The sequence below is a fragment of the Sinocyclocheilus anshuiensis genome, unplaced genomic scaffold (genome assembly GCF_001515605.1).
Source record: "Sinocyclocheilus anshuiensis isolate Anshui unplaced genomic scaffold, SAMN03320099.WGS_v1.1 scaffold306, whole genome shotgun sequence".
NCBI classification, from domain to species: domain Eukaryota; kingdom Metazoa; phylum Chordata; class Actinopteri; order Cypriniformes; family Cyprinidae; genus Sinocyclocheilus; species Sinocyclocheilus anshuiensis.
This window is the reverse complement of record NW_015544175.1, coordinates 2,467,754-2,492,718: the sequence shown is the minus strand read 5'-3', so window position 1 is coordinate 2,492,718 and position 24,965 is coordinate 2,467,754. Positions and strand designations below refer to the sequence as shown.

Below are 24,965 nucleotides of genomic sequence, written 5' to 3'. Positions count from 1 at the left end.
GGCATGGGCGGGTGTTTAAGTGTATAATGTTAGCTCTAAATAAGACGTTCCTGTTTGACTGCTGGAGGGTTTGCTGGAATGAGGGACCGGAGTGGGAATGGAGACAGATGAGGGAGAAGAGGTGAATTCTTTGGCTTAAACCATGCTATTACAGCCGAGCGATACGAGCCAAGCCCTCCACAGGAGAAACATCATGTGACAGGGAGGAACAATGCATCCAGATCTCTACATTGCTGAGGCGTTATTTTGGGATTTTGGCATTGCTCTTGCTCCTCAGCGTAGAGCAGCTCAGTGTCTGGCATGCCTTGCATTTTAGCAGGACATCTATGTAATGGACTGTGAAATACAGCCATATTTATGTCCAGTGACCTCACTTTTAAATTTAATGAATAAAAATTAAAATATGAATAAACAATAAAAATAAATTTAAATTGGAAAAATCCACAAAAAGGTTTTCTTGTGTAATACAAAAAGTCCCAAACAATAATGTATTCGTACCATGGCACGATGATGTATCACATGTTAATACCATGGTATTTTGATTTATATACTATTATAGTATTTATTTATATTTCGACTTGGCTTTTGTTTTTAGATTTTCATATTTCATTTTAATTTTCTTTTTAAGTTTTAGTCATTTTTTAATGTGCTTTGGTAATTTTTTTAAAGTTTAATTTTTTTTTCCAGTTTTAGTAGTTTTAGAGCTTATTTCAGTTAGTTAGCCAAGGCCATGTTTCTTATTTTTTAAGTCTATGCTTTTCATCTAATATTTATATTTTATTTTATTTCAGCTGTATTTAAATTACCAAAAAATATTTTTTAATAGTTTTCCATTTTCGTTAACAATAAAGACACTGTATATCATGCTACAAATTTATTACCGTATTCTTAATAGTTTTCCATTTTCGTTAACAATAAAGACACTGTATATCATGCTACAAATTTATTACCGTTTTTTACAAAACATTAAAAAAAAAAAAAAAAAAAAAGTATAAATAAAACAAATATTATTGGAGGACGTTTTACAACAAAATACTATTTCAGTCTTTCTACTTAAGAATTTCATGCTTAATTTAATGTTTTACTTGCCGTTTTTTTGTAATTATCTGTGAAATGTACTAGCCATTTCTGAGTAAAAGCTATTTCAAAGTGTACCATTTTTTTCAGCGTACCATGGTATTTACACTATACACCAATAAAATTCACTGAATATCATAATATTACCACAGCAACATGTCCAAAAACTGTGGTATGTACTTTTTTGCAAGCGAAAAGGTCTGAACAATATTTTCACTGGTCAAAGGATTCCATATAGACATTAAGCCAATTTGGTTTTGTACTGACAGTGCAAAATACTCTATATTCCTGTAGGTTTTGGAACATAGTTGAGGGAATTCCCATTTAACATACTGCACTGCTTAACAAATGTATCATGTGGGAAACCCCGGCAAACCATTCCCCCAAGCTACCTCCAATCTTCTACAGGGTCAGTCAAGGGAAAACGAATGAAAAGCTGAAGTATATGTACACATCTTAGCCAATTGGCCCTAGATCCATTTCAGTGAAAAGCCCAGGGAGTCTGCATGAATTCACTCTTTCACAATGAAAATAATCAGAACAATACAATATGGCTCTGGGTCACTGGCGATGGAAGCGAAGGAAATATGAATGAATCATTCATTATGTGTCTTGCACGGTTATGCATACATTTCTCTGGAGGACTGGGACATTCCAGGGGGTTTCGCATATAATTGCAACTTAGCGGCCTTGTCCCAACATATATGAGATTCTCATTATGTTGTAGTACATTGTGACTGCCTCAAGGCTCCAATTACGATCTATCAACGATGAATGTGGAATCCTCATCACTGTTCTTACCTAAATCATCAGTGGCTGATGTGTCCTCTGAAATTGTCTTTATGAACTGTCCACAGATGCTGAGGAAAACCAGAGCAACCAGCCAAATTTATCCCCTCATTGCCTTTCAGTTACAAAGTAATGCCAGACTTCCAGCCTCCTTCTTGAAATACGAACGCCATAAAAATGTGTTAGTGTGTCATAAAGAAGCAAGACACGCAGTCCCTTGTGAAGCTAAATTTGACCTCGGTGACAATAAACTGTGACTCTGGTCTCCATGCCAATGACTGTCACAGCGGCGTACATTGAAATGTGAATGAATGAGTGAGTGTGTGCTAATGAGCTCATGAGAGAGTGACCTATCCAGTCGGTCTTTAAATAGTCATGTCCACAAAGGGGACAAACACAATGCGCAGCCGTTTCCCCATATGACATCATGTGTCCAGCGGAGTTTCCTGATGCTGCCCTACTGAGACTCCCCACAGGAAAAGGGCACTTACACTTTTTTGCATAAGCACACATGCACAATGACGCACAATAGCTCAAAAAATCTCAAAAACGTCCTGACCGGAGTACGACAACAATGACCAGCACTGCCATCTCTACGAGTCTAACTAAGTCACTTGAAGGCATGTTTGATTTGCATTTTCATTAAAATCACAGGACCAGAAGATTGTAAACAAAACAACAAACTACAGAGGGACTGTGCTGTGAATTGGCACTGCATTCAGACGATGGTCAACGAATTTAAACGCGTGCTGTTTGTTGCATTCTATTCATTTCACAGAAAGTTACATAACATGACAGCTGGTTATGCCAAACTTTTTAGAAGGCCATTCATTCTGCTCCATTTTAAACTAGCAATTAGATCATTTACAGATGGAGGATTAACTCTGCCACATAAAAGTTTGCCTATTTGTCTTAATGATTCACATCTCATTTGTTCTAATAGTACTAGTGGTTTTGGACGTGATGCAGACAGATATCAGCCTGGATGCAAGAAGTTTGCTCTAGAACAGGGGTCTCCAAACTCAGTCTTGCAGAGTTTAGCTCCAACTTGACTCAACACACCTGCCTGGAAGTTTCTAGCATGCCTAGTAAGACATTGTTTAGCTGGTTCAGGTGTGTTTAATTAGGGTTGAACTCTGCAGGACACCGGCCCTCCAGAGACCCCTGGTCTAGTTGCTGTTCCATACCATCACTCTGAATTTTGCTGTTGCTGTTGTTAGGCAAGGCAAAGACAAGACAAGTTTATCTGCATTTCATGCAGTAGTAATTCTAAGTGCTTTAAAGACATTTAAAATTTTAAAAATTAAAATAGTAATCATAAAAAGGTTAATAATCAATAAAAATACAATGAAAAGTAAGAGAATAAAGAAATAAACTAATTAAAAATGTGAAAAATAGACAAGAGTTTTTTTAGATGAACATTTATGCTTTATGAAGTGCCTTCAGCACTGGCTAAAAACTGTATATAAAGAAAACATATTATTATTAATAATAGTAACGCGGTCAGTTGCGTGACACAGCTGGTCATGTGATCTCAACATGCCGGCGTCCATGAAGGAGAGACCCGAGTCATGTAGAATAAACCAGCTTTTTTTTAAGACTGATTGCTCTGGAGTCTTTTTCATTTGTAAACTTTAAAAGTTAGCAAAACATTACTGAGTGCACCTTTAGCTACTGCCTGATAATTAATTAAACACATTAAACACCAAAATAAACATGAACAATAATATGTAAAGAACAGTCAAGCCATCAAAAAAAGAATATGCATGCTATTCTGCTGCCGCACAAGCACAGAGGCCATAAATAAATTAGTTTGTTTAGCTGTGGCCCAAGTCAGAATGAAAGCCCACTGCACTGTATCCACCTAAGCAGGAAGACTCATTAAGGTGAGTTTCACATTCCACATTCGTGCACAAACCAGTCCAGCGATGATGTCATCTTCATTTCTGTTCCCCCCTCGAAAACAACTCAATGAGTTTTCCCGTACAGCAACTTTAGTCTGTTAAGCAGCTGGTAAACGGCAGACAATGAAACAATAGTTTGTTTGCCTCTCGCACGTCACAGTGAATAGCTACCCAACTGACGTGTGGGACGCGTGAAAGACCAGGCGTGCAGTGCATGAAATATGTCTTACCCCAGTCTAGGAACTCCAGGATGTTTTTCTCTCTTCTAAGGGGAGAATTATTGCACTCATCATACAGACAAACAAGAATATCCAGCAAGGTCTCCACGCTGAAGCACTGGCCGCTGGACTGAGACGGGCCATCAAGAATCAGCTTCTCCAGTTTCTTCAAACGCACCTCTCCAGACATGGTTTCAGTTGCTGCTGATGTCTCACAGTATGGTCAGTTTTTGCTCCCACGGTAGCAAACGGGACCGGCCAGTGGCACACTTGAGTGAACGCTCCAACAAACTTAAAGGCTCAAAAAATATTGTAAAGCCTAATCATGGTCCCTCTCGCACCGATGCGTCCATATCAATCCACAACATCATGATTTCGCAGTCCTTAGATGCAGAGAACTTGCAGCCATCGACCCTGCCCTGGCCGGTGGATTTGACGTATATAACCTAAGCTTATGTATTCCCGATTTCAGCTTCTCCTTTAAAGGACACTTTTCATAAAACAAGTCACCAAAGAAGTTTAAAGCAATCCCCTGAGATATGGTGATATCTGTGGTTATCCATTATGCAGTAACAAAAGCGCATCAGCAGCACGGGATCTGCATTGCTACAAAGCCCCATATGCCCCTCCTCTGGCAGGACTGCGAAAGCCCTAGCAAGCTGTTTTTCCTTTAAATTCCTCTCTTCGTATATACAAAACGCTGGCGGAAGGAGCGAGCCTTGCTTTCGAAAACTGTCAAGCACTTGCGGCGAGGGGCTGAAAATAGGCGTCTTCGTTCATGTCTGTTGGAGGACTCCGCTGCTGCCTTCCCCTGCTCCGCTCCCGGTCGCCGTGTGTGTGTCTCTCACAGCTCGCTGCTGCTGCTGCAGGCAAAACCCGACATCATCATGGCGACCGTCACGGCATCTGCTGCAGGGAATGGAGGGATATGCTGGAGGGAAATAGCAGAGTAGTGTATACTAGTGAAGAGTGCGAATTATCCCACAATTAACCGTTGACCTTCAAGGGGGAGGGGTGGTGGTGGACCTTTTTAAGGGATTTCTTTTAGTCATTTGCTGTTGAGGTTCGTTTCGCGCAAGCCAATTTGTCTTCTAACGCAGTGCGCTAACCGTCAACTGTTTTAAAAATGACAAAACACTTGTGTTTTTTTTTTTTTTGTGGTAAATAAATAATCATGTGAAAATGGCAGGACTTTTTTTGTTGACGTACGTCAGCTGGTGACGGAAAAAGCTCGAGCAACGTACTGTTGCTATGGTTACCAATGCAGGCGAACGCGACTTCTGTTCTTGAGCGTCCATTTATCGCACTATTTGTAAGCTAACTTTTTATTTATTTATTGTTATTTATACCTTTGAAAATGCTCTTTAAGTGTGTGTTTTATAAGTATACATACTTTTACATACATTGTTTCAAGTTCATTGTTTTGTTGTTAATTCGCACCTTGAGAGTACTTGAAATTCACACACACACACACACACACACACATATATATATATAATATATATATTCAGTCACTGAAAAACAGTCAAGTCTATTGAAGAGGAAGAATTCAGTTTTTTTTATGTTGTAAAGGTCTCTTGTGGAGAAACTTTGTTATTCTTATGAAAAACGAGCACGTTCGCCCTCTTGTGTCCAATCTTCTGCATTGCAATTGTATGGAATTTAACCAAGTGCGTCTGAGCTCCTCGTTTGGACTTGCATGTCCGTGGGTTTATGTTACTTGTTCAGAGAAGCGGATATGCTTGTAAATGCTACATTAAAACTTGTGTTTTAAAATATCTTAGTGCTAATTTTACAACTAATTTAAAACTGTTACTATATCTAGAAATATATACGCTATTCGTAAAAATTAGACGTAATATGTAGTAACATTTTGATATCATATTTATGCTTCCTTTTATATGTCCTAAACAAGCAAGTTTATGTAGCAAAACATATTTGTAACATCACGGCTGTTAAAGTGTAGCGTTTGACGTTTGAGAACATGACATCTTCTCTTCCAATAACCATTCTTCTATAAATCTGAATCTGACAAATGCCACACCCGGCCTAATAAGGTGCTAATCGTGTCTTTCATGTCAAAACATTTGATGTTAGGACCAAACTGCGGCAGGATGTAGGGAATGTTGAACAGGAAGTTCACATTCAATTATTAATTTCTGTTGACCATGAGAATTTGTTTAAACAATAAACATCCTCAACCACGTTTAAATTCAAATGAGCGCTTTTCATAAATGATCTGCATTATTATTCTAATCGCTGACAGGAGAACGCTGAGTTTTCAACGCAGCAATATTTACAGTCGTTACCTTTATGACGTCGCTTTAGAACTGTTTGTTGTTTTATCAAACCGAGGCAGGACCCGTTTGAATAGAGCTGTCTTTCGTATGTAGTAGAGAGGTGTTAATTAGCGCATGTTTTGTTGATTGGCGTGTACCTCCATCCTTTGATTAAGGGATATACTATCCGTGAGAATTAGATGGTACTTTTATTGACAAAGGGCCTCAAAATAATCGACAAGGGAAGGACAGAAGACTGACAGAAATCACACAAGGATCCAGAACTTCAGTTTACTCTTGCATGGATCATGTGTATTGTACAAAATGAGTCAAGCAGGGCCCTAGACTGAGGATTGTTGGCAATTAATTTCACAACTAACATGACTGTTAAGAATAAAGTTTTACATAAAAATATGCAAAATATAGCATTTGTATTATTTATTTATTTTTTTATGTGGGTTTATTGTTCACATTTCGCATCCAAACTTACAGGATGGTCCAACAAACTATTTCTAAAATATTCAGGAAAAACATGCCTGTTTTTAGTTACAGATTTTCCAGTGTACTTATTTATTTTTTATTATTATTTTATTTTTTATGTATTTATTTTTTTATATAAATTACTTAATCATCTCTTGTAGCAGATATGGCAATACTCATCTGGGCTCAAACAGTGAGCTCGTTTGTCTGATTCTGCATTTGTATTGCCTTAATTTGCCTCTATCTCCAGCCAGTCATTTGTCATCTGTTCTTCCTGTGAGCTCCTTTAGTCTGTCTGACATCTTAGAGCAAATAGAGGGGCCAATACACATACTCAGACACTGGGCCCTCAGTGCCACTAGCCCCTCTTCTAATGTTAGTGTGACCAAACAAGGTATGGTAAATCTGGCAATGGAATCAGATAATCACCAACCTGCGAAGAGCCTCCCAATCCACATCCATACCGCAACCCTGGATTAAACAGTCTGTTTGCCTAATAATTTTAATCTATGCATCAAGCAGAAGGATGGTGGTCTTTGAATAAACATCTAATCCCTCAGCCCACCCAATGATGATGGGCACACAGCGAGGGTGATCAACAGAAAGGTGCTTACACAGAGGTACTGATACTCTGTACTGACAGACTCTTGCCAGACTAGGAATGTTTTACAATGTCCAGGGGAATGTACACATGAGGAACAAGGGTGCTACATCAACGTGCACATGCAAACTGGACAGGAGGGTGCATTCTAGGTTCACTATGTCTGGAAGGTCATCTGTAAATCCACACCACAAGAACATCATGTGTCAGCAATAAAGATAACATTAAATGCAAGTAGAACACATAATCTACATTCAAACATAATTATGTTTATTATCATAATTATGTAATTATGAAGAGATCTTGTGACACGTTTTGGTATTACATAATGTTAAAAATCCATCCATCCATCTATCTATCTATCTATCTATCTATCTATCTATCTATCTATCTATCTGTCTATCTATCTATCTATCTATCTATCTATCTATCTATCTATCTGTCTACATGTTTATCAATTTATCATCTGTTTCATATACGTGTCTATCTATCTATCCATCTATCTATCTATCTATCTATCTATCTATCTGTTTATAAACATGTCCATCTATCTGTCTATCTATCTATCTACATGCTTATCAATCATCTATCTATCTATCTATCTATCTATCTATCTATCTATCTAGATCTTATTCTATTTCAATGAAAAGAGGTTATTTGAATTCTTATTCTTGTTTAAGTTGTACATTTTGCGATAATTTCTCCGATGAATCATGGCTTTCATGTATCACCTTCCCTCTGATGTCAGTCACCACCCCTTTGTCAAAGTGCGAACAACTGGGGGTCTCATGGGCGCATATAAGGACGGGCCGCTGTCAAAGCAGAGTCATCTCAGCCCGAGAACAGCAGCACAGAGTCAGAACCTCTCCAACACCTTCACGTGGAAGATGTCCTCAATCCGTGCCGCGTGCTTCCTCTGCGCAGCACTTTTCGCAATGGTGAGGGGTTTCACCAACGAAGGCATGAAAGACGCTCTGCTGAAGAAACTGGGACTTAGTGAAGTTCCGAAAATTCACAAGAGGGATCTGGAGAACCTTGTGATTCCAACGCACATTAAGAACAAATATATTTCCATGCTGAAACTGCACCACGCAAGAAGACGCCGCTCGCTTCCCAGTTTAGCCGGCATACTGAGGGGAATCCCTGGCAATGCAGGTAAGATTAATATGCAAAATGAAAATGGAAATGCACATGATATGAAATTAAATACTATAATTTAGTAGGCTACAACAATTGTGCCATAGAAATAAACAACTAATGCTGCTATATTCACAAATGAATTTTAAATAAGCAAAATGTAAATATAGTTGGTTACAAATCGCTTTCGTCTATTCCAGACATCTCTGGTGAATTTGTATATTCTGACACGACACGTCAACGTGTGGTGTTTGAGATGACATCAATGATTCCGGAGAACAGTGAAGTGACCATGGCAGAACTGAAACTGTTCAAGAAAGCCCCACACAAACGCTCCATACCAGAGAGAAGGGGCCACAGACCCGTCAACAACGCCCGGGTGAGCATCTACTGGGTGGAACCTCTGGAAGACGGGTCAAACCGAACTTCACTAGTCGATTCCAGGTAAGCAGAGACGGCCACAGACAGTCATTATTCTTTCTTCATTATGCTAATTCCACTGCTGATTGGCGTTAAGGAACAAGCATGCTAATTGTCACAATCATTGCCTCCTCAGGTTGATTCCCATTCACGAAACCGGCTGGAAGAGCTTTGATGTGACCCAGGCGGTGCACTATTGGTCGAAGAGGCGAATGGAGATGCCCATGCACCTGGAGGTGTGGATCGAGGGCGAGAGACCCGGCAGTTACGCGGCAGAAATGGCCAAGTGTGTCCGTTTCGCAACTCAAGATCCAAACGACAACACTCTGGGAAAACCTGAGCTCGTTCTTTACACCCTCGACCTCGAGGAGTTTGGGTAAGCGTGGCTTCATTTCAAAGCAGCATTATGCTAATAAACATCATTAACTTAATTTGAGATTTCTTACTGGAGACTAGGCTATACCTTGTATTATAAACTGAAAAAAGTCTTGAATATATTAAGTTAAATATATTCAAATATGTTTTGTTAATGCAGCGTAACTTTTTAAAGTAGCCTATTTATATGCACAATTTGCCACATTTACAAAAAAAAAAAAAAATATATATATAAGTTTCTGTCTGTAGTACACATGTATATCTAGGCCTATCTACTTAGCCTTATAACATTTTATATATGATTAAATTTTACTGAGAATTTTTGTAAATATGGCACATTATACACATAATTGCTTTATTTATTTATTTATTTGTTTAAACTTTAAAAAAATATTTTATAGCTATATGTAAAAAAATTAGTTAATTTTAGTGGAATTTATTTAAAACAAAATGTAGCCTACTCAGAAGAATCACTCTATTGTTATTCTAATTAAATACATTTTAATGTGATTTTTGTGTAATATGGGCTCCGTGGTGTAAAGTGTTACGGGAAGGAATTTCCCAAAAATTCGTACAATGTGTTAATATTCTTTTATTATTTACGTTGCAGGTCTAGCGGAGACTGTGAAGCCAACAAAGACAGTGAAATGTGTTGCAGGGAAAAATACTTCATCAATTTCCGAGCCTTGACTTGGACCCAGTACTGGATCATCGAACCATCCGGGTATCAGGCGTTCCGATGCAACGGCGGCTGCCGGCAGCCCAAGCGTAACTACGGTTACGGAGAGAGGAAGTGCGCGGTTGTGGAGAGCGCGCCGCTACCGATGATGTATTTAGTAAAAAAGGGAGATTATACTGAAATTGAGGTAGCCGAATTCCCAAATATGATTGTAGAAAAGTGTGGATGCGCAATGGATAATATTTCAGTTGTATGAATATGCCATTTGCCATCGGCCACGTGACGAAATGTACTTAAAAGCTATTAGGCTAAGAAAGGGTGTTGGCAACTTAACCCTTATTGAGATAGCTCAAGCACTTTGTATAGATTTGTAAATATTGCAAAATTGATATGCATTTATTTTTGCATTTGTATATGATGCCGTATGAAGTGAAAAGATTGATTTGTAGATGTTATATTTTGAGCAGTAAATAGAATGGGTTTGTTGTATATGTCAACATGTTGACTGAATATAAATTAAACTATTTTTCATTGAAACTTTCTCTACTCATTCACTGATTTTCTCAGTCAACCAAATAAATATTTGCATATTCCAGTATTTGCAAACGGCCACATGGAGCCCAGACATAAGTACACAAGGCAGTTATGTTTTTGTTTACTCTATACACACAAATAATCACTTATTAAACAAAACAATTTGTAGAGTTTAAGTGAAGTGTCAAGATCCTTCTTTAAACATGACTTACCTAACAGTGCAAATGGTTCTGATACAAAGTACATTGCGATTTTACAAAAAAATTAGTGGTAAATATACAAATACCAGTTCTCCAATCAGACCTTGATGTCCTTTTAATTTCTCTATTCATTTATTTAATGACAGCAGAATTTACTGTATTAATAACTATTTAAAGGGATAGTTCACCAAAAAAAAAAAATTGTCATTTACTTACCCTCAAGTTGTTCCAAACTTGTATGAGTTTCTCTCTTCTGTTGAACACAAAAGATATTTTGAAGAATGTTGGTAACCAGACAGTTGCTGGTAGCCATAGACTTTCATAGTGTGGAAAAAAAAAATACTGTGGAAGTCAGTGGGGACCAGCAACATTCACACAGGTTTGGAACAACTCGAGGGTGAATGATGGCAAAAATTTCATTTTTGGGTGAACTATCCCAAAAATATATTATATATTAAACATATATTAAACTGTTATTATACAGTTCCAATTGTAACTATACTAAGTTATATTATGGAAATATTTTGCATTTAGAGAACAATTCAGCGAGAAAACACAATGATTTATCTCAGAGGTTTATTACATTATTAAATGACACATTTCCTTACATTATGAAACACTTCAACATTCATCGCTGAAAAATCAAAGCCAAAATACAAACAACGTACCACCTGCCATCTCTCAAGAACACACAATGCCACATTTTTAGTACAGTTTAGTAAAGATATTTTTTATCCTCAAAATAGCGTATTTTGCACAAGCAGTGTCTGTGTAGTAAAACAGTATCATCACAAATCTCTCATGCCATGCTATCCAGTTAAAAAACACTTATTCTATTAAAGGACAGGGTCATTATCTCATCCCACAGGAAATCATTTACAGAAAAAAAAACAAAAGACAAAGAAAAAAAACAATACTTCCTGAAATAAGTTACTTTTACATCAATTTAAATGGTATATAGTTCAAATATTCCACTTAAACTATTACATCATGATAAAATACACCAATTTTAAGTAAAAAATAGCTGCCCTTTTTCTTTGGCCATTTGGCGCTTTATAAGAAATAGATTAATTCAAACAAATCAAGGGCCTGGCTTGATGAAAATCAGGATGTCTCACTGATGGGATGATGGGCTGTATGTGATATTATTGTGGTTTCAAAGATGAGTATCAAAAAGAAGGTTATGCAATTCGAGAAAATCCATATCAGTTAGTAAATCCAGTCAACTCTACAGTATTTCACAGCTCTCTCCATGTAACATTAGTAATGCATTTGAGAATTTAACATATAAAAGAACTTGCTTATTTGCTGGCTGTTCGATCTAAAACAGTTGTCAAGGCCACCATTTGACAAATTAATCCCAAAGGAAACTTTTTAGGACATTTCCTGTTGTAAAATGGTCTAAATATCGTTGTATAATGTAATTTTAATGTACACCAAAAACAGGTTAGTTGCATTATTACATAGATCAACGTAGTGGTTACTCATTTAAAACAATACCGTTTGCATTAAATATTTCGCAAAGCCATTTTAAAAAGTGTTGCTATAAAATGTTACTTAGAATGAACAGTACTAGTAAGTATAGTGCACAGTCGTTAGGAGTTATAAATCGACAGCTTTGTTGAATTGTGTAAACCAATAAGCACAATCAAGTGCTTAACTTCAGATGAATGTACATGTTTCATTGTGGCTTCTCTTGGTTTCTTAGATGACACAAATGCGTAAAATTATGCAGTGCAAAAGAAACATTATAAATCAAACTGACTAAATTGATTTAAAAATCTTTCCAGCGTACGCCCTACAAGATGAAGACAATAAAGTAGAGTCTGATGGTGCTGAATTAAGAGACAAATCTGATTGACATTCAAAGGCTCTTTGAAATGGATTGTTCACGATATCAGTCAAAAGCCATAAACGGTCATAGAAAAGCAAGCACATCATTTATTGCAAACATATGATGTAACTGTTACAGTCTGGGCTAACAAAGAAAAACATGAATCTATAAGAAGTAAATAGAGGACAATATTTTCACTCCTCCACTGAACATGAAGGGCAGAGATGCTGCGTAATTATGATTATTGACAAAAGATTCTAAAAGATTCAGGTTCACAGGGATTCTTAAACACTATAACTCTTACACACAAAAAAAAAAAAAACCTGAAAAATAATAATTTACATTGAGTAACAATGACATTTTACAGAATAAAATTCACAACCCTGAAATTCAAAGCATCCCTCGCACAAGACAAATGCTGGGATTCCTGATATAACAATATATCAAAGCTGTGATACAAAATAAAAGGGGGAGGAAATACATTTTACAAAAATCTAAGAGTGAAGCAAGCACACATCTATGTAGAACGTAGACTGTTCACCTCAGTAGGCGGAATGTTTGTTTGCCACTTGCTTCTCTTATTTAAAAATGGACTTCCTTTAAAAAATTATAATAAACAAGGACCATAAAAGTGGATGGTTATTCAGTGGCTGTGCATTCCAGTGCACAAGAGGCCATGAGTCTTTAATACAAATGCGCATTTAGTAATATCCTGGGTGGTACTGTTGATTCCATGGCTTCTGGTTCCAGAACTAAAGGGTCAAAGAAAGTTTCATCAGTCAGATGGACTACAATTTGATTTCATTATATAATACTTTGGAAATCATAGCCAATCTAAAGATTTTGAACAAGTTAGATTTCTCATTGGAAGTTTATACAATGTATGGCTTATCTGTGACCCTATTAAATATTAGCTTTCTCAATGGGACATATAATAGCTGTACTTACCCCTTGTTGCCAACTCTGGTTGAAGGCTTGGGCAAAAGATCCGTTTTTGTTGCCAAAACCACCACGATTCTGCTGATGGCCTCCTCTGCCACGGAACTTCTAACAATGTGAAAATCCAAAATTACTCTCCAAGTCAAAGTCAAATTGAGGTTTCACTACCATTCAGCAGTTTGGGGTCAGCAAAAGTTTTTTTGTGTTGTGACATCTCACAATTTATAGACTTTTCTTAGAATAGCAAGTCGCAACGACCTTTTTACATTTTTTTATCCCATGGCAAAAACAAGTTTCCATACCTTCTAGTAATGTTTTCTAGATTGATAAGAAATGTTTATTACAAGCCAAAATCAGCATATTGACTTCTGAAGGATCAAGTGACACTGAAGACTGGCTTTACCATCACAGGAATAAATGACATTTTAAAATAAAAAAATATATATATTGTTTTAAATGTTAATAATATTTCACAATATTACTGTTTTTACTGTATTTTTTATCAATTAAATGTAGTCTTATAGGTAGAAGACACTTTTCAAAAGCATTAAAAAAAAAATTGTACCAACCCCAAACCTTTCAACAGTAGTGTAGTCGCAAAAGACATACTAACCTGCTGGAAGTGTCCTCTGTTATTGGGTCTGCCTTGTCCACCGCCGCGGTGCATGTTACCTCTGTTTGCAGGCCCTCCGCGGCCCATTGCTCCACCTCTGCCACCTCTCATGTGCCCACCCCTGGGGACCATTCCCCGGCTGTGCATCCCACCGGCTCCACCTCGGCTATGGAACCTTCCTCGGAAGGCAGGTGGTGGCGGTGGCATGTAGCCACGTGGGTGACGATTAAAACCACGAGGTGGTCCTGGTACTAAAAGGAGGAAATATGAGGTTTAAATTCTCAATGTAAATTTAACATGACAGTTCACAAAAAATTCAAAAATAAAAAGCGACTTACATCCTCTGAAGTTTCCACGGGCCTGGAATCCACCTCTGCCTCCACGTGGGCCTGGACCACCACCCCTACCGAACTGGTTCTTAGGCCCTTTGCCTCGTCCACCTCCCTTTTTGGGGGTCACGGAGCCTTGGTTGGGTTTCTTTTCAGGTGGCAAAGCACTCTTACTCTCTTCCTTGTACTGCTCCAAGAGCTTGACGGCCTCCTCCTTCTGCAGTTCCACAAAGGTGACCTCGGAGAAGCAGTTTCCTACCTCTGGCAACGTGTAGATACCTGTAGGTAAAAAACAAACTTTTGTATTCCTGATGTTCCTACTTTGTGCCAGGTTGGTTTTTAATTCATTTAAACTATGCAGTTTTGAACTGCAAGGAAAACTAGAGGTGCAGTGGTGAAATGACATCATGTCTTACCTTTCATTTTCAGAACGGCATGCTCAGGTACATCTTTGCCATCGGTTTCTGCTTTCTTCCGTGTTCTTTCCTTGAACGCCTCTTCAGTGGGGAAGACCACTACAGCTTTGCGTTGGAAGCCAGCAAACAGACACATCTTCCTTCTCTGGGCTGGTGCAGACACGTTCGTCTGATCCAATATGTAGTTTCTCTTTTTGCGGGCGGCAATTTCAATAAACTTGCCCAGGAACAAAGGAGCACGCTGAGAGATGGCTGAGAGTTTCGCTGTGTCTTTGTTTTGCCTCTTCATGCTGCCAATCTGCAAGTCCAAAAAATGATTAGACAAGAAAATAAGATAGATTAAGACAGACAAGATAAAAAGTTTTTAAGAAGAATGTTTCTCACCATCATCTTCTCCAAGATGGCGTTGGTGCCGAGGACATTGTACTTTCCAGGGTTCTCTTCAACATGTTTATTTACCCAAGCCGTTTTTCCAGATCCAGGAAGGCCGACCATGACGATCACCTTGAAACATAGTGATCACAATCATGTCAATGCATGCAAAAAATAAAAATAAATAAATAACCATTTTCATGTTGTTTCAAATGTGTCAAGAACGTTTATAGATAACTTCTTTTTTTTATACACTATCTTTCAAAAGTTTGGGGGCCATAACATTTTTTAAATGAAGTCTCATGCTAAGCAAGGCTGCATTTATTTGATTATACAATTTCTATTTTAATATATTTTAAAATCTAAATGTATTGTCAATGTTGAAAACAGTTGGTCTACTTAATATCTTTGTGGAAACTGTTTTTTAGCGTTCCCTGTTGAATAGAAAGTTCAAAAGAACAGCATTTATTTGAAATAGAAATCTTTTGTAAGATTATCAATTTAACATTCTATACAAAACCTCTTGAACGATAGTGTATATTCATGTTTCAAGATTTATAAACAGTAAAAAAAAACAAACAAAGGAGTACCTCGCAATCTTTCTTGGTCTCAGGTCCCTTAGGTCCTCTGATACGCACATCCACAGGAATTTGCTGCAGGAAGGTGAAGCCCTCCTCCTGAGGGAATAATGGTGTCTCACTCTGACCGAAATTGAACTCAACCGCACAGTTGTGGCAAAGAACATGGGGGAACAGAGTTTGTCCGGCCAAGGACTCTTTATTGACCTTGAAAGCCACACCAAGGTCCTTGCCGTTTTTGGAGTAGGAAATCTCCACTTCATCAGCTTCAAAATTCTATGCAAGATAAAGGAAAAAACCGAAGTACATCAGAATATGCAAACTAAAAGGGAAAAATACAAATATTGTGTGAGAGTGATGTGAACGACTTACGATGAAACAGCCGATGACATCATTTTCATCTAAATTCTCCCCATAGTCTTCGGTCACACAGTTTGAAGTCTTCTTCCCTTTGCTCGAATAAGAGTAGGAATGCTCCTCCTCACCTAAAACAGTAATAAGTCAAGTCAAGTCACCTTTATTTATATAGCGCTTTTAACAATACAGATTTTGTCAAAGCAACTGAACAGCATTAATTAGGAAAATAGTGCGTCAATAATGCAAAATGACAATAGTAAACACTAATTTTTCAGTTAAAGACAGTTCATCATTGAATTCAGTGATGTCAACATCCAGCTCAGTTTAAATAGTATCTTTGCAATCAAGTCAACAGTATCGCTGGAAATGAAGTGTCCCCAACTAAGCAAGCCAGAGGCGACAGCGGCAAGGAACCAAAACTCCATCGGTGACAGAATTAATAAGCCATATATTAATTATCAGAAGATGAAATAGGGCTAATATTATGTTAATATTAACTGGCTGCACTTACCCAGCAAAAGACTTCCATTTGCCAGGGACCAGCCAACATGGACATCATGGAAGTCCATGTTTTTGCTGTTTAAATGCTTAACTGGGATTTTCTCAGAGATCTGCAAATGCAGGAGATAAATAATGATTCAAAATTCATCACTTTCTCATCAGTTTGCATAAACATGCTCCAGTACTCACCTTCATTTCAAAGCAGGCTTTGCCTTTGTTTACGCCATAGGAGGCACGGCCACCTGCCCAAAGGTAAGCAAAACTCTCCATGGTAAGAGAGGAGGTGCTGCATCTGTCCCGGGAGACTTTGAAATTAAGGTCACAATTGTCTATGGAAACATTGTGAATAAATAAGTTTGTTAGTCCAAGAGAAACTTAATCGGTCATCGTGCTTCTTAACATATAAAGCACTCACAGGGATCCAGGCAGACCAGGGTGTCATCAAACTCTTCATCTTCTTCCTCCAAAGGTGGCAGGGGAGACTTGGACCTGAAATAAGAGTTAATAAGCCATTAATGCCATGAGTGAAGCAGGACTGTGATGGACTGGCATGCTTCCCATGTCCAGGTGAGGTCCTTCCTCATAGCCACAGCAACAGTTGATTTACATTACCTTACAATGGCTGCTCAAAACATCTTATACTGTTTTGTGAATTCACAATTGTGAATGCAAAATTTGCCATCATTGCTTACCAGTTTACCCCACGATGAAGCCTGGAAGAAAACTTGTTGGTGACATAGAAAGCATCAATGTAGTGCTATGAAGAAACTGTTGCACTTTCCAATTTATTGGGTCATAGTCTAAAAAGGTCTCAGGGTATTTATATATTTATATCTACATGCAGATCTTTCTGGAATCTCAAGTTCTCACAGCTGTTTTGGCCTATTCTTGCTTATACAGACTACAATCAGATATAGTTATCATTTTCTATATACAGCACAAACTCTCAACAATAGTTTTTAGGGACATCTGGAGGTTTAATCTTGTCAAATTGTTTTCTGAAGTAACCAACAGCATGTCACAGATGTCATCTCACGCCCTGTAACGAGGGGGGCCATTAAACAAGTCTTTACAAGTCTTAAGTGTATGGGGGTTGCCACCATTATAATGTTCCATCAGCCCACATTAATTCAAGTGATGACCCTGCCCGGGACATCCCGTCAATAAACATCATTACTAACTGGTACAGATATTGCTACAATTTCTTTAGTTCAAATAATAATTGGGGACTTTCATGCTTGAGATCCTCTATTTGGAATTCCGATACATTAAAAAAATACATACATTTTTGTTCCATGTTCTAAAAGAATATAAGCAGACTGAGACATTTTTTTAATCCAAACACTGGTTCACTATAGGTGAGCAGCACAAAAGTCAGAAAATGTATAAATGTATTCAATCAGCAATTGAGCACCACACACTTGGAGAAAGAACATGCATTATAGATGTAAACAAACATATTTCCTTTTCTTTATGCAATGTTAAAAACTGCCAATGTTTGTACTTACCCGCTGACCATGAATGAAACAGACTTTAAAAGGAAAAGTTATTACAGTTCCTTATAGTTTTTCCAAATACACAAAAATGCATTGCTACAATATAAAAATAAACATGTAAAATATAACATTTAACCTTTAAGAATTATACAAAGAAAAAGGGGGGGAAAAACACTCAAGAAAAATAAAAAAAATACAAATACAAACGACGAAGGAACGTATGAAGATTTAAACAACAATTTGCTTCATTACCATTACTTAACCACCCCATTACGCCATGATACACTTTGCGATATAAACTCTACGTCACTGGCCCTCCCCTGCCATGACAGAAGCCGCATCTCATGCTATCGTCATTGCTTTGTTCACTGCCTGATTTGCCACACGCGCATACAGTCAGCCTAACAGTGTGAGTGTGTGTGTGTTTAACAACAACATATACTGTTTTTCCATCAGAGCACTCTTTGAAGTGTAGTTTCATGATTACTGAAGGTAAGGTGTTTTGTATTAGCCAGGAATGACCCTCAACAAAGTTTTATATTAGTTAAGAGGTAGATGAGGGTTGTATTTTTCTAGGTAAGGCATTGGCACTTAAAGCCAATATATAATATATATATATATATATATATTAAAAGTGGCACTTCGGGGATAATGAAGGCCATTGCTCCCATCCTTACCGGCTGTATTTGCTTTCTTCAATAAATTCAAAGTAGCCCCTTCCATGTTCCTCCCGGCGTCTCTTAACACCCTTCTTATTCTTCTGATCAGCACTGATGTCTTTGTCCGCATCCCCTTTGAAAATAAAACAAACAGTAATGAAATGCCCGGACGTGTTGGACCTTGGGTTTTAAGGGTGGCCCACACTACAGGAGTGCTCGGACTCAACCAGAGTTACAAAATGAACCGACCACCTCTGATCAGACAGAATATTTTGCTTGGTTATGTCATTATGGCATTCAGGATTTAAAATGCAAGCACTGATCTGACTGCATAAACCAGACCAGACAAAAACGAGGGTGGGTGCAATTACTTTTGTTTAATTGTGTTTTAAAGTGCTTTTCTCTAAAATGTAATGCATTCACAGTCAAAAAAACAATACGTGTTTTCATATATGTATATACTATAGCTGGCTTACCAGCCAATGCTCACATCTTTGACAACAAATAACCGGCGAACACCGTCAACACGTAGTATCCTGAACTGACCTTGCACGGAAGTAGATGGCGCCTTCTAGCAACCTGAACCGAAACTAATATATGTCCCTTTCTTTCGATGCTTTTTTTTTTTAATAATTTTTCGCCGTTTTATAGTAACGTTACTCCTAACACTATCACCCGCTGAGAATGCATTAATTTCACTATACCCCGCACTTGTTCATTGTCTGCCGTAAGGTTTTCTGCATAGCAACGTCCACACGAGGGCGAGCCGCCTCATAGCATGCAGCGAGGCCATTCTCTCGCCAGCCAAATCGCGGTTTCTGAAACTAGCTAAACCGCCCAAAACAACGCGATAAAGCATAGAAAGCCGTTAATTGTAAATTAGAGTTTAAAATATACCTTTAACCGTATCAAAATATAAACAATAGCAACAAACTCCTAAAGACAAAAGGCTCGCGCGGGTGATTAGACTAGCTTTGCTAACACGGCTTAAAACAAAGAAACCCTCAAAATCCTAAACTCACCAACTCAACTTAAACTCTAAACCACAAACTAGCGCGTAAACTACCTGATTAGCACTTTAGCTATCTACACAATAGCCACCGGTTAGCCGTTAGCCACCTATGCTAAACTATGATCTCACCGGCTTCAAAGCCCACGTGAACACGATACTCCCGGCGTTTCAACACAAAAAACCTCACCCTTTAATGGATGAGATTCAGGCTCACCATCTTCATCGTCGATTCTGTCTATGATCTCGTCGTCTTCGTCGTCCTCCTCCTCTTCTTCTCCATCGAGGGCTTTGTCCATTTCCACGCCGGCGTCCCCATCCTCCTCCTCTTCGCCCATTTCATCGTCCTGACCATCACCCACAACAGCGGCATCACCCCCGTCTCCATTTTGCTCCTCGGCCTCCATGCTCTCGCCCTCCGGCTCTTCTTCACCCATGTCTTTTTTTTCGACTGCAACACCGTTTCCCTCGGCCTCGTTTTCTTCTGTTGCTTCTGCCGCGGCAGGTTTTTCCTCTTCGGCCTGGGCCTCTGCATCGAGCGCGGCCTGCAGCCGCTCCATAAGCTCGGCCTTCAATCCCTTGTCGGAAAGCTGGCGCTTCTTCAGCTCGTCCTTCAACTCGTTCACCTTAAGCTTTTTTACGTTGATTTCACTCATGTTGTCGTTTTAGTGTAGATGGACTATAAAAAAACTAAAAGATTCGATCGTTAGAATATTGCAATCCAGGGAGAGCCGACGGCCGCTTTACTTCTCTGAATTGCGCACAGCCGCGGTGATTCTGCGTCTGTCCACCGGCAAAACAATTCAATGGCGCCTTGGTTGCTAGACCCCTCCCAATGCAACAGCATCGAGGAAAATGGGCGTGTTCAACCGTAATGACCCTCCTAGATGCTTACGACCACAGAGTCTATTCATTTTCGCTCGTGAATTCAAGTGATTTACTGGCATTGTGAAATCCTCTAATGAGCACCCATACACATATAAACGATATAATGACCTTTCTAAATGTCACTCTTATGAATTGTATTTTTATAAAATCCCCCCCCCCATGTTTATCATAAGCCTCTCAATATTTACCTAGGTAAATATATAGGTAAACCTGTTAAACCTACCTGTTCTTTTAACCGGGAATTACTTCAAATAAATAATTGCTGGCTGTGCAAAAAAAAAAAAAAAGTTAAAATCAAAGTGTTTAGTTGAATACTATAGTCATATATATATATGTTCAAATATGATGCTGCATGTATGACAATCAATAGTTTTTCAACAATTAATTTGCATGAACATTTGGGGGGCGTTATGCAAATCTTCCCACATCCTGGCGTAGGTATGTGGGGGCGTGTTAGAACGAGCCGTTTTAGGTAGGCGTGGCTGACTCTTAACTTTTATAAAGAATATCTCTTTGGATTTGAGACTTTAGTCTTTGCAACTTTACAGATCTTCTTTATGCACCAAGAGCTTGTAACACTCCAAAGAGAAAGGAAAAATTGAAATCGCGTCATATGACCCCTTTAATTGTTGAAAAACGATTGATTTATGCACCTTTAACAAAACAGAAAAGTATTTTATCTCAGAATTCACAACACATCCTAATAGCTACACAATTATAATTTTTCATCACACACAGTCATTCAAATGTATTGTGCTGTGATGATACAAATACACTAAAAACACTAATTTTCAATCTTTGCAGTGACTTGGAATAAATCCGCATGTGGGCAGCACTGCCGTTTGCAGATGTAAATGTTAGTCGATGGGTGGCGCTATCTCATGATCGAGCTCACTAATACGGTAACCACAGCAGTGTGTTTCTGATCTCAATTCCTTAGAGCAATGACAAGTGGGTGGTACTGTAACGGAGAACAAAAAAGATGAAGACAAAATGCAACAACAACCCAAGGATGGATTTGAAAAGCTTTTTTATCGTTTATACCTTGCTTGCACAGTTTCCCTAAAGAAAGCTAAAACTTAATAATGGGCATTAAAAACAACGGCAATTTACAGAACGGCTCGCGAGGAATTATTTAATTCAAGGACTTTTTGCGTAAACAGAAATCAAATATTTACTTTTACTCACCGGATCACCAAGTTCTCCAAGAACATAAAGAACGAAATCACTGCATGTGCCACGAGGACATCGCGTCTCAGTCTTTTCCAAGTGAAGTCAGCTTTTTTTTTTTTTTTTTAATTAATGGAAACTTCTTGTGGAGGATGCGTTGAGATAATTTTATTGAACCTCTGTTTATTCAGAATATGAAGAATCAAACAGGATACTGTGAAACAACAGGCAGTGAGCGGTTCATGGTAAGGTGACTACTTCTATATGACTGTAAGTAATATGCATCATTTGTTAGGTCAGCTGTATTCCATTATGACTAAATATGATTCATATTGAGTTGAATATTAACTACAAGTAATTTCTACGTGTATATATATTTATTTACAGATGACCAACGTTCAAATGGGTCCCGTGTTCAAGGCTCACGCAGCGCAGAAGGAGCGTCTCCCGCCCGAAGGCGCTGGCTCTTCAGCAGATGATTCCCATGCAGCACCTTGGACAGGGTTCGCGGGCTCCCTCCCGACACCCCTCACTAACTCTCTTCTACGGTCAAAATGGTCCAAAGAATCGTTAAACGGTTACCCCTCTGAATACAACTCCATCAAGTCCACTGGGACGAAAAGAGAGACGTTATTCGACACAGGACATTTGTGCAAAAAGTGCATCTCTCATTTCAATGTCTTAAAAATGGAAGCGTTAAAACAAGTAATTGACGGAAATATTTATACCAAAGTGTATTCTTTATATCATCAATTTGCATACATTTAAAAGATTATCGTGCAGTTCTATGCATTTAGAGCTGCAAACAAATTCAGCTGCTGCATGCGTGTCCACCCCATCAGTAAGAGTCTGTCTCATATTTCAATTACATATGAGGCGCATGTTTTTTTTCCTTCCCCTGAAACGAATTTAAATCGATTAGCTTTTGCAGTTGGTCTGTGATTCATGTGACACTCGTCTAGCCTTGACTACACTGGAATATAGGGTATAATGGGTGGGATATGAAAACTCAGTTCCTACTGAGAACAATAAAGTAAATGACACTATAATGTGATCAGCTGGGACAGAGATGCATTTGCGGATGCCATGTGTCTCAGTATTTGGAGGTGGGAGAAACAGATTAGTGGAGAACTACTTTTTTTTCTAGTTAACTCAAAATCTCTTAATATATTAAAGGTGTATTGAGCAATTACTTTATTTAAGATAAAGATAAGATGGGATTATCAGGGTTATTATAGTTAACTAAAACTGAAACTAAAATTAAAACCATAAAAAAATTATTTTGTTACTTGAAATAAAATAAACGTTAACTGAAATAAAAAGAAATATAAAACGTTTTATTTTAGCTAGTTACCAAGGCAACTTATCTCATTGTAATTTAGTTTCACTTATTGGTGTACTAAAACAACAAAATCTAAAAATGAAATAAAATTAATAAAAACTATATATATATATATATATATATATAAATTACAAAAACACAACAAAACTTTAACTGATATTAAAATGAAATGGAAAATATACAAATCAAAACTGAATCAAAATATTAATGATGGCAATTATACTAAAATAAAAGTGGGGATTATTTATCATGCCACCAAAGGGGTTTGTGGTTTTAAAATCATGTTAAAATATTAATATATTTAAAATTTTCTTTAAGTATAAATATATGTGATTATAAATACAGTTTCTGATATGTTCTGATGAGTTAACTGTCACCAACAACATCTCTTTTTCTGTGCCTCAGGATCCCAAAGTTTTCATTCATCTTTATGAGAGCATGAAACCACCTGCTAGTACTGTAGAAGCCTGGGGCAACGTGGACGGACGCTGTGGCGTCTGCTCCACTCACTTTAGCCAGCTGAAGCAGGAGGCTATCCGCACGATCCTCACCCAGGACCGGGCCATACGGGCTCCACCTACCACTGCCAACATCCCATCCACAAGCCTAGACTCAGGCTCACAAACGCTCCCTAGAACCTCAATCCACCGATCTGTTCTCTCAGACCCCCATCAAAGCCCCATCAATGCAGCACCGGATTGCTGGATTAAAGGACGTCAACATTTGGAGGCCCTGTGGCCCCTGTCCTCATGCAAAGGAAACAATTCAATGTCTCAAAAGGTAGGCCAATTTTTTATTTTATTTTGTATGTATTTAATAACATATTGCTCATAACACAACCAAATACAGAAACACGCTGCAAATACGCACAACACGACCAAATACAGAAACATGCTGCAAATACTCACAAGACAATCAAATAGAGAAACGCGCTGCAAATACTCGTAACAGAACCAAATACAGAAACGCGCTGCAAATGCGCACAACACAACCAAATACAGAAATGCACTGCAAATACTCTCAACAAAACCAAATACAGAAACACGCTGCAAATACTTGTAACACAAACAAATACAGAAACGCGCTGCAAATACAATCCGTGTATCATTCGATCATTAGTTTTTTTATTTAATATTGAAAGTAGAAAAATGAGAAAACGGCGTTTTTAAGGACTATTATTATGTTGTAATGTTTGGTTGACCAATCAGCGGAGAGGGGCGTTTCACTCCCGCCCACAGGTAGAGATCGAAAAAATTCAATTTGTTTATTCATTTTCTTTCCCTGAACGTAAAAACAAAAAATGAAGCCGAATTCTTGATTCGAAAAATGTGCCGTTTTTAAAATTTTTCATATTTCAATATTCAATTAAAAAACAAATTATACATAGGTACACGGACTGTACCAATCCGTGTATCATTCGATCATTAGTTTTTTTATTTAATATTGAAAGTAGAAAAATGAGAAAACGGCTCCTTTTTGGTCTTTTTGTTTTTTTCCAAAAAAACGAAAAACGAGAAATCAGCTTAAATTTCCTTTTTTCGTTCATGGGTGGAAAAATTAATAAACAGTTTGAATATTCGATTTCTACACGTGGGCGGGAATTAAACGCCCCTTTCTGCTGATTGGTCAGCCGAAGATCAAACCATGCCTTCTTCAGTTCTTCCGCAGTATCACGCAGCAGAATAATAGCCAGGCCTGGCACTGAGGAGTGAGGAGAAGTAGAGAGGAAACAGGGATTAGGCTACTAATAACCTGTATAACTCATTAAG

General features: G+C 38.1%; 4 protein-coding genes across 14 annotated transcripts in view; 2 read left to right on the top strand and 2 right to left on the bottom strand.

Moving 5' to 3' along the window:
• LOC107696186 (serine/threonine-protein kinase MRCK alpha-like) overlaps window positions 1-5,097 on the bottom strand; it is a 56,254-nt gene extending 51,157 nt beyond the window's left edge. For all 10 annotated transcript variants that reach the window (XM_016496403.1, XM_016496411.1, XM_016496405.1 and 7 more), the window contains exon 1: window positions 4,001-5,097. In XM_016496403.1, coding sequence (XP_016351889.1) covers window positions 4,001-4,178 — 178 coding nt within the window. In that variant the 5' untranslated portion in view covers window positions 4,179-5,097. The remainder of the gene's footprint in view (window positions 1-4,000) is intronic.
• Window positions 5,098-8,197: 3,100 nt separating this feature from the next.
• Window positions 8,198-10,233, top strand: LOC107696102 (left-right determination factor 2-like). The gene is made up of 4 exons (XM_016496276.1): window positions 8,198-8,503; window positions 8,686-8,929; window positions 9,042-9,281; window positions 9,891-10,233. The coding sequence occupies exons 1-4, from the start codon at window positions 8,236-8,238 to the stop codon at window positions 10,213-10,215; spliced, it is 1,077 nt and encodes a 358-aa protein (XP_016351762.1). The 5' UTR covers window positions 8,198-8,235; the 3' UTR covers window positions 10,216-10,233.
• Window positions 10,234-12,611: 2,378 nt separating this feature from the next.
• Window positions 12,612-20,615, bottom strand: LOC107696185 (heterogeneous nuclear ribonucleoprotein U-like). Of its 2 annotated transcripts, none has more exons than XM_016496401.1 (13): window positions 19,987-20,615; window positions 18,806-18,920; window positions 17,048-17,121; window positions 16,822-16,961; window positions 16,643-16,742; window positions 16,147-16,259; window positions 15,787-16,050; window positions 15,209-15,328; window positions 14,825-15,122; window positions 14,418-14,687; window positions 14,080-14,330; window positions 13,476-13,574; window positions 12,612-13,279 (listed from the first exon to the last, which is right to left on the bottom strand). In XM_016496401.1, the coding sequence occupies exons 1-13, from the start codon at window positions 20,450-20,452 to the stop codon at window positions 13,229-13,231; spliced, it is 2,361 nt and encodes a 786-aa protein (XP_016351887.1). In that variant the 5' UTR covers window positions 20,453-20,615; the 3' UTR covers window positions 12,612-13,228. The 2 variants fall into 2 exon arrangements, with proteins under 2 accessions (XP_016351887.1, XP_016351888.1); XM_016496402.1 differs by having other exon boundaries at window positions 20,014-20,614.
• A 1,427-nt stretch (window positions 20,616-22,042) lies between these two features.
• The window catches only part of LOC107696093 (kinesin-like protein KIF26B), a 23,090-nt gene continuing 20,167 nt past the window's right edge, over window positions 22,043-24,965 (top strand). Inside the window, exons 1-3 of the mRNA XM_016496261.1 lie at window positions 22,043-22,099; window positions 22,242-22,586; window positions 23,602-23,976. Of these exons, the coding sequence (XP_016351747.1) occupies window positions 22,049-22,099; window positions 22,242-22,586; window positions 23,602-23,976 (771 nt within the window). The 5' untranslated portion in view covers window positions 22,043-22,048. The remainder of the gene's footprint in view (window positions 22,100-22,241; window positions 22,587-23,601; window positions 23,977-24,965) is intronic.

Bases quoted from the DNA above. Each gene is read 5' to 3' on its own strand.
- LOC107696102 (XM_016496276.1), top strand. From the start codon at position 8,236: ATGTCCTCAATCCGTGCCGCGTGCTTCCTCTGCGCAGCACTTTTCGCA. The intron at 8,504-8,685 runs GTAAGATTAATA...CGTCTATTCCAG, and splicing joins GGGAATCCCTGGCAATGCAG to ACATCTCTGGTGAATTTGTA. The intron at 8,930-9,041 runs GTAAGCAGAGAC...TTGCCTCCTCAG, and splicing joins ACTTCACTAGTCGATTCCAG to GTTGATTCCCATTCACGAAA.
- LOC107696185 (XM_016496401.1), bottom strand. From the start codon at position 20,452: ATGAGTGAAATCAACGTAAAAAAGCTTAAGGTGAACGAGTTGAAGGAC. The intron at 16,260-16,642 runs GTAAGTGCAGCC...TTACTGTTTTAG, and splicing joins AAATGGAAGTCTTTTGCTGG to GTGAGGAGGAGCATTCCTAC. The intron at 16,051-16,146 runs GTAAGTCGTTCA...TATCTTGCATAG, and splicing joins ATGTCATCGGCTGTTTCATC to AATTTTGAAGCTGATGAAGT.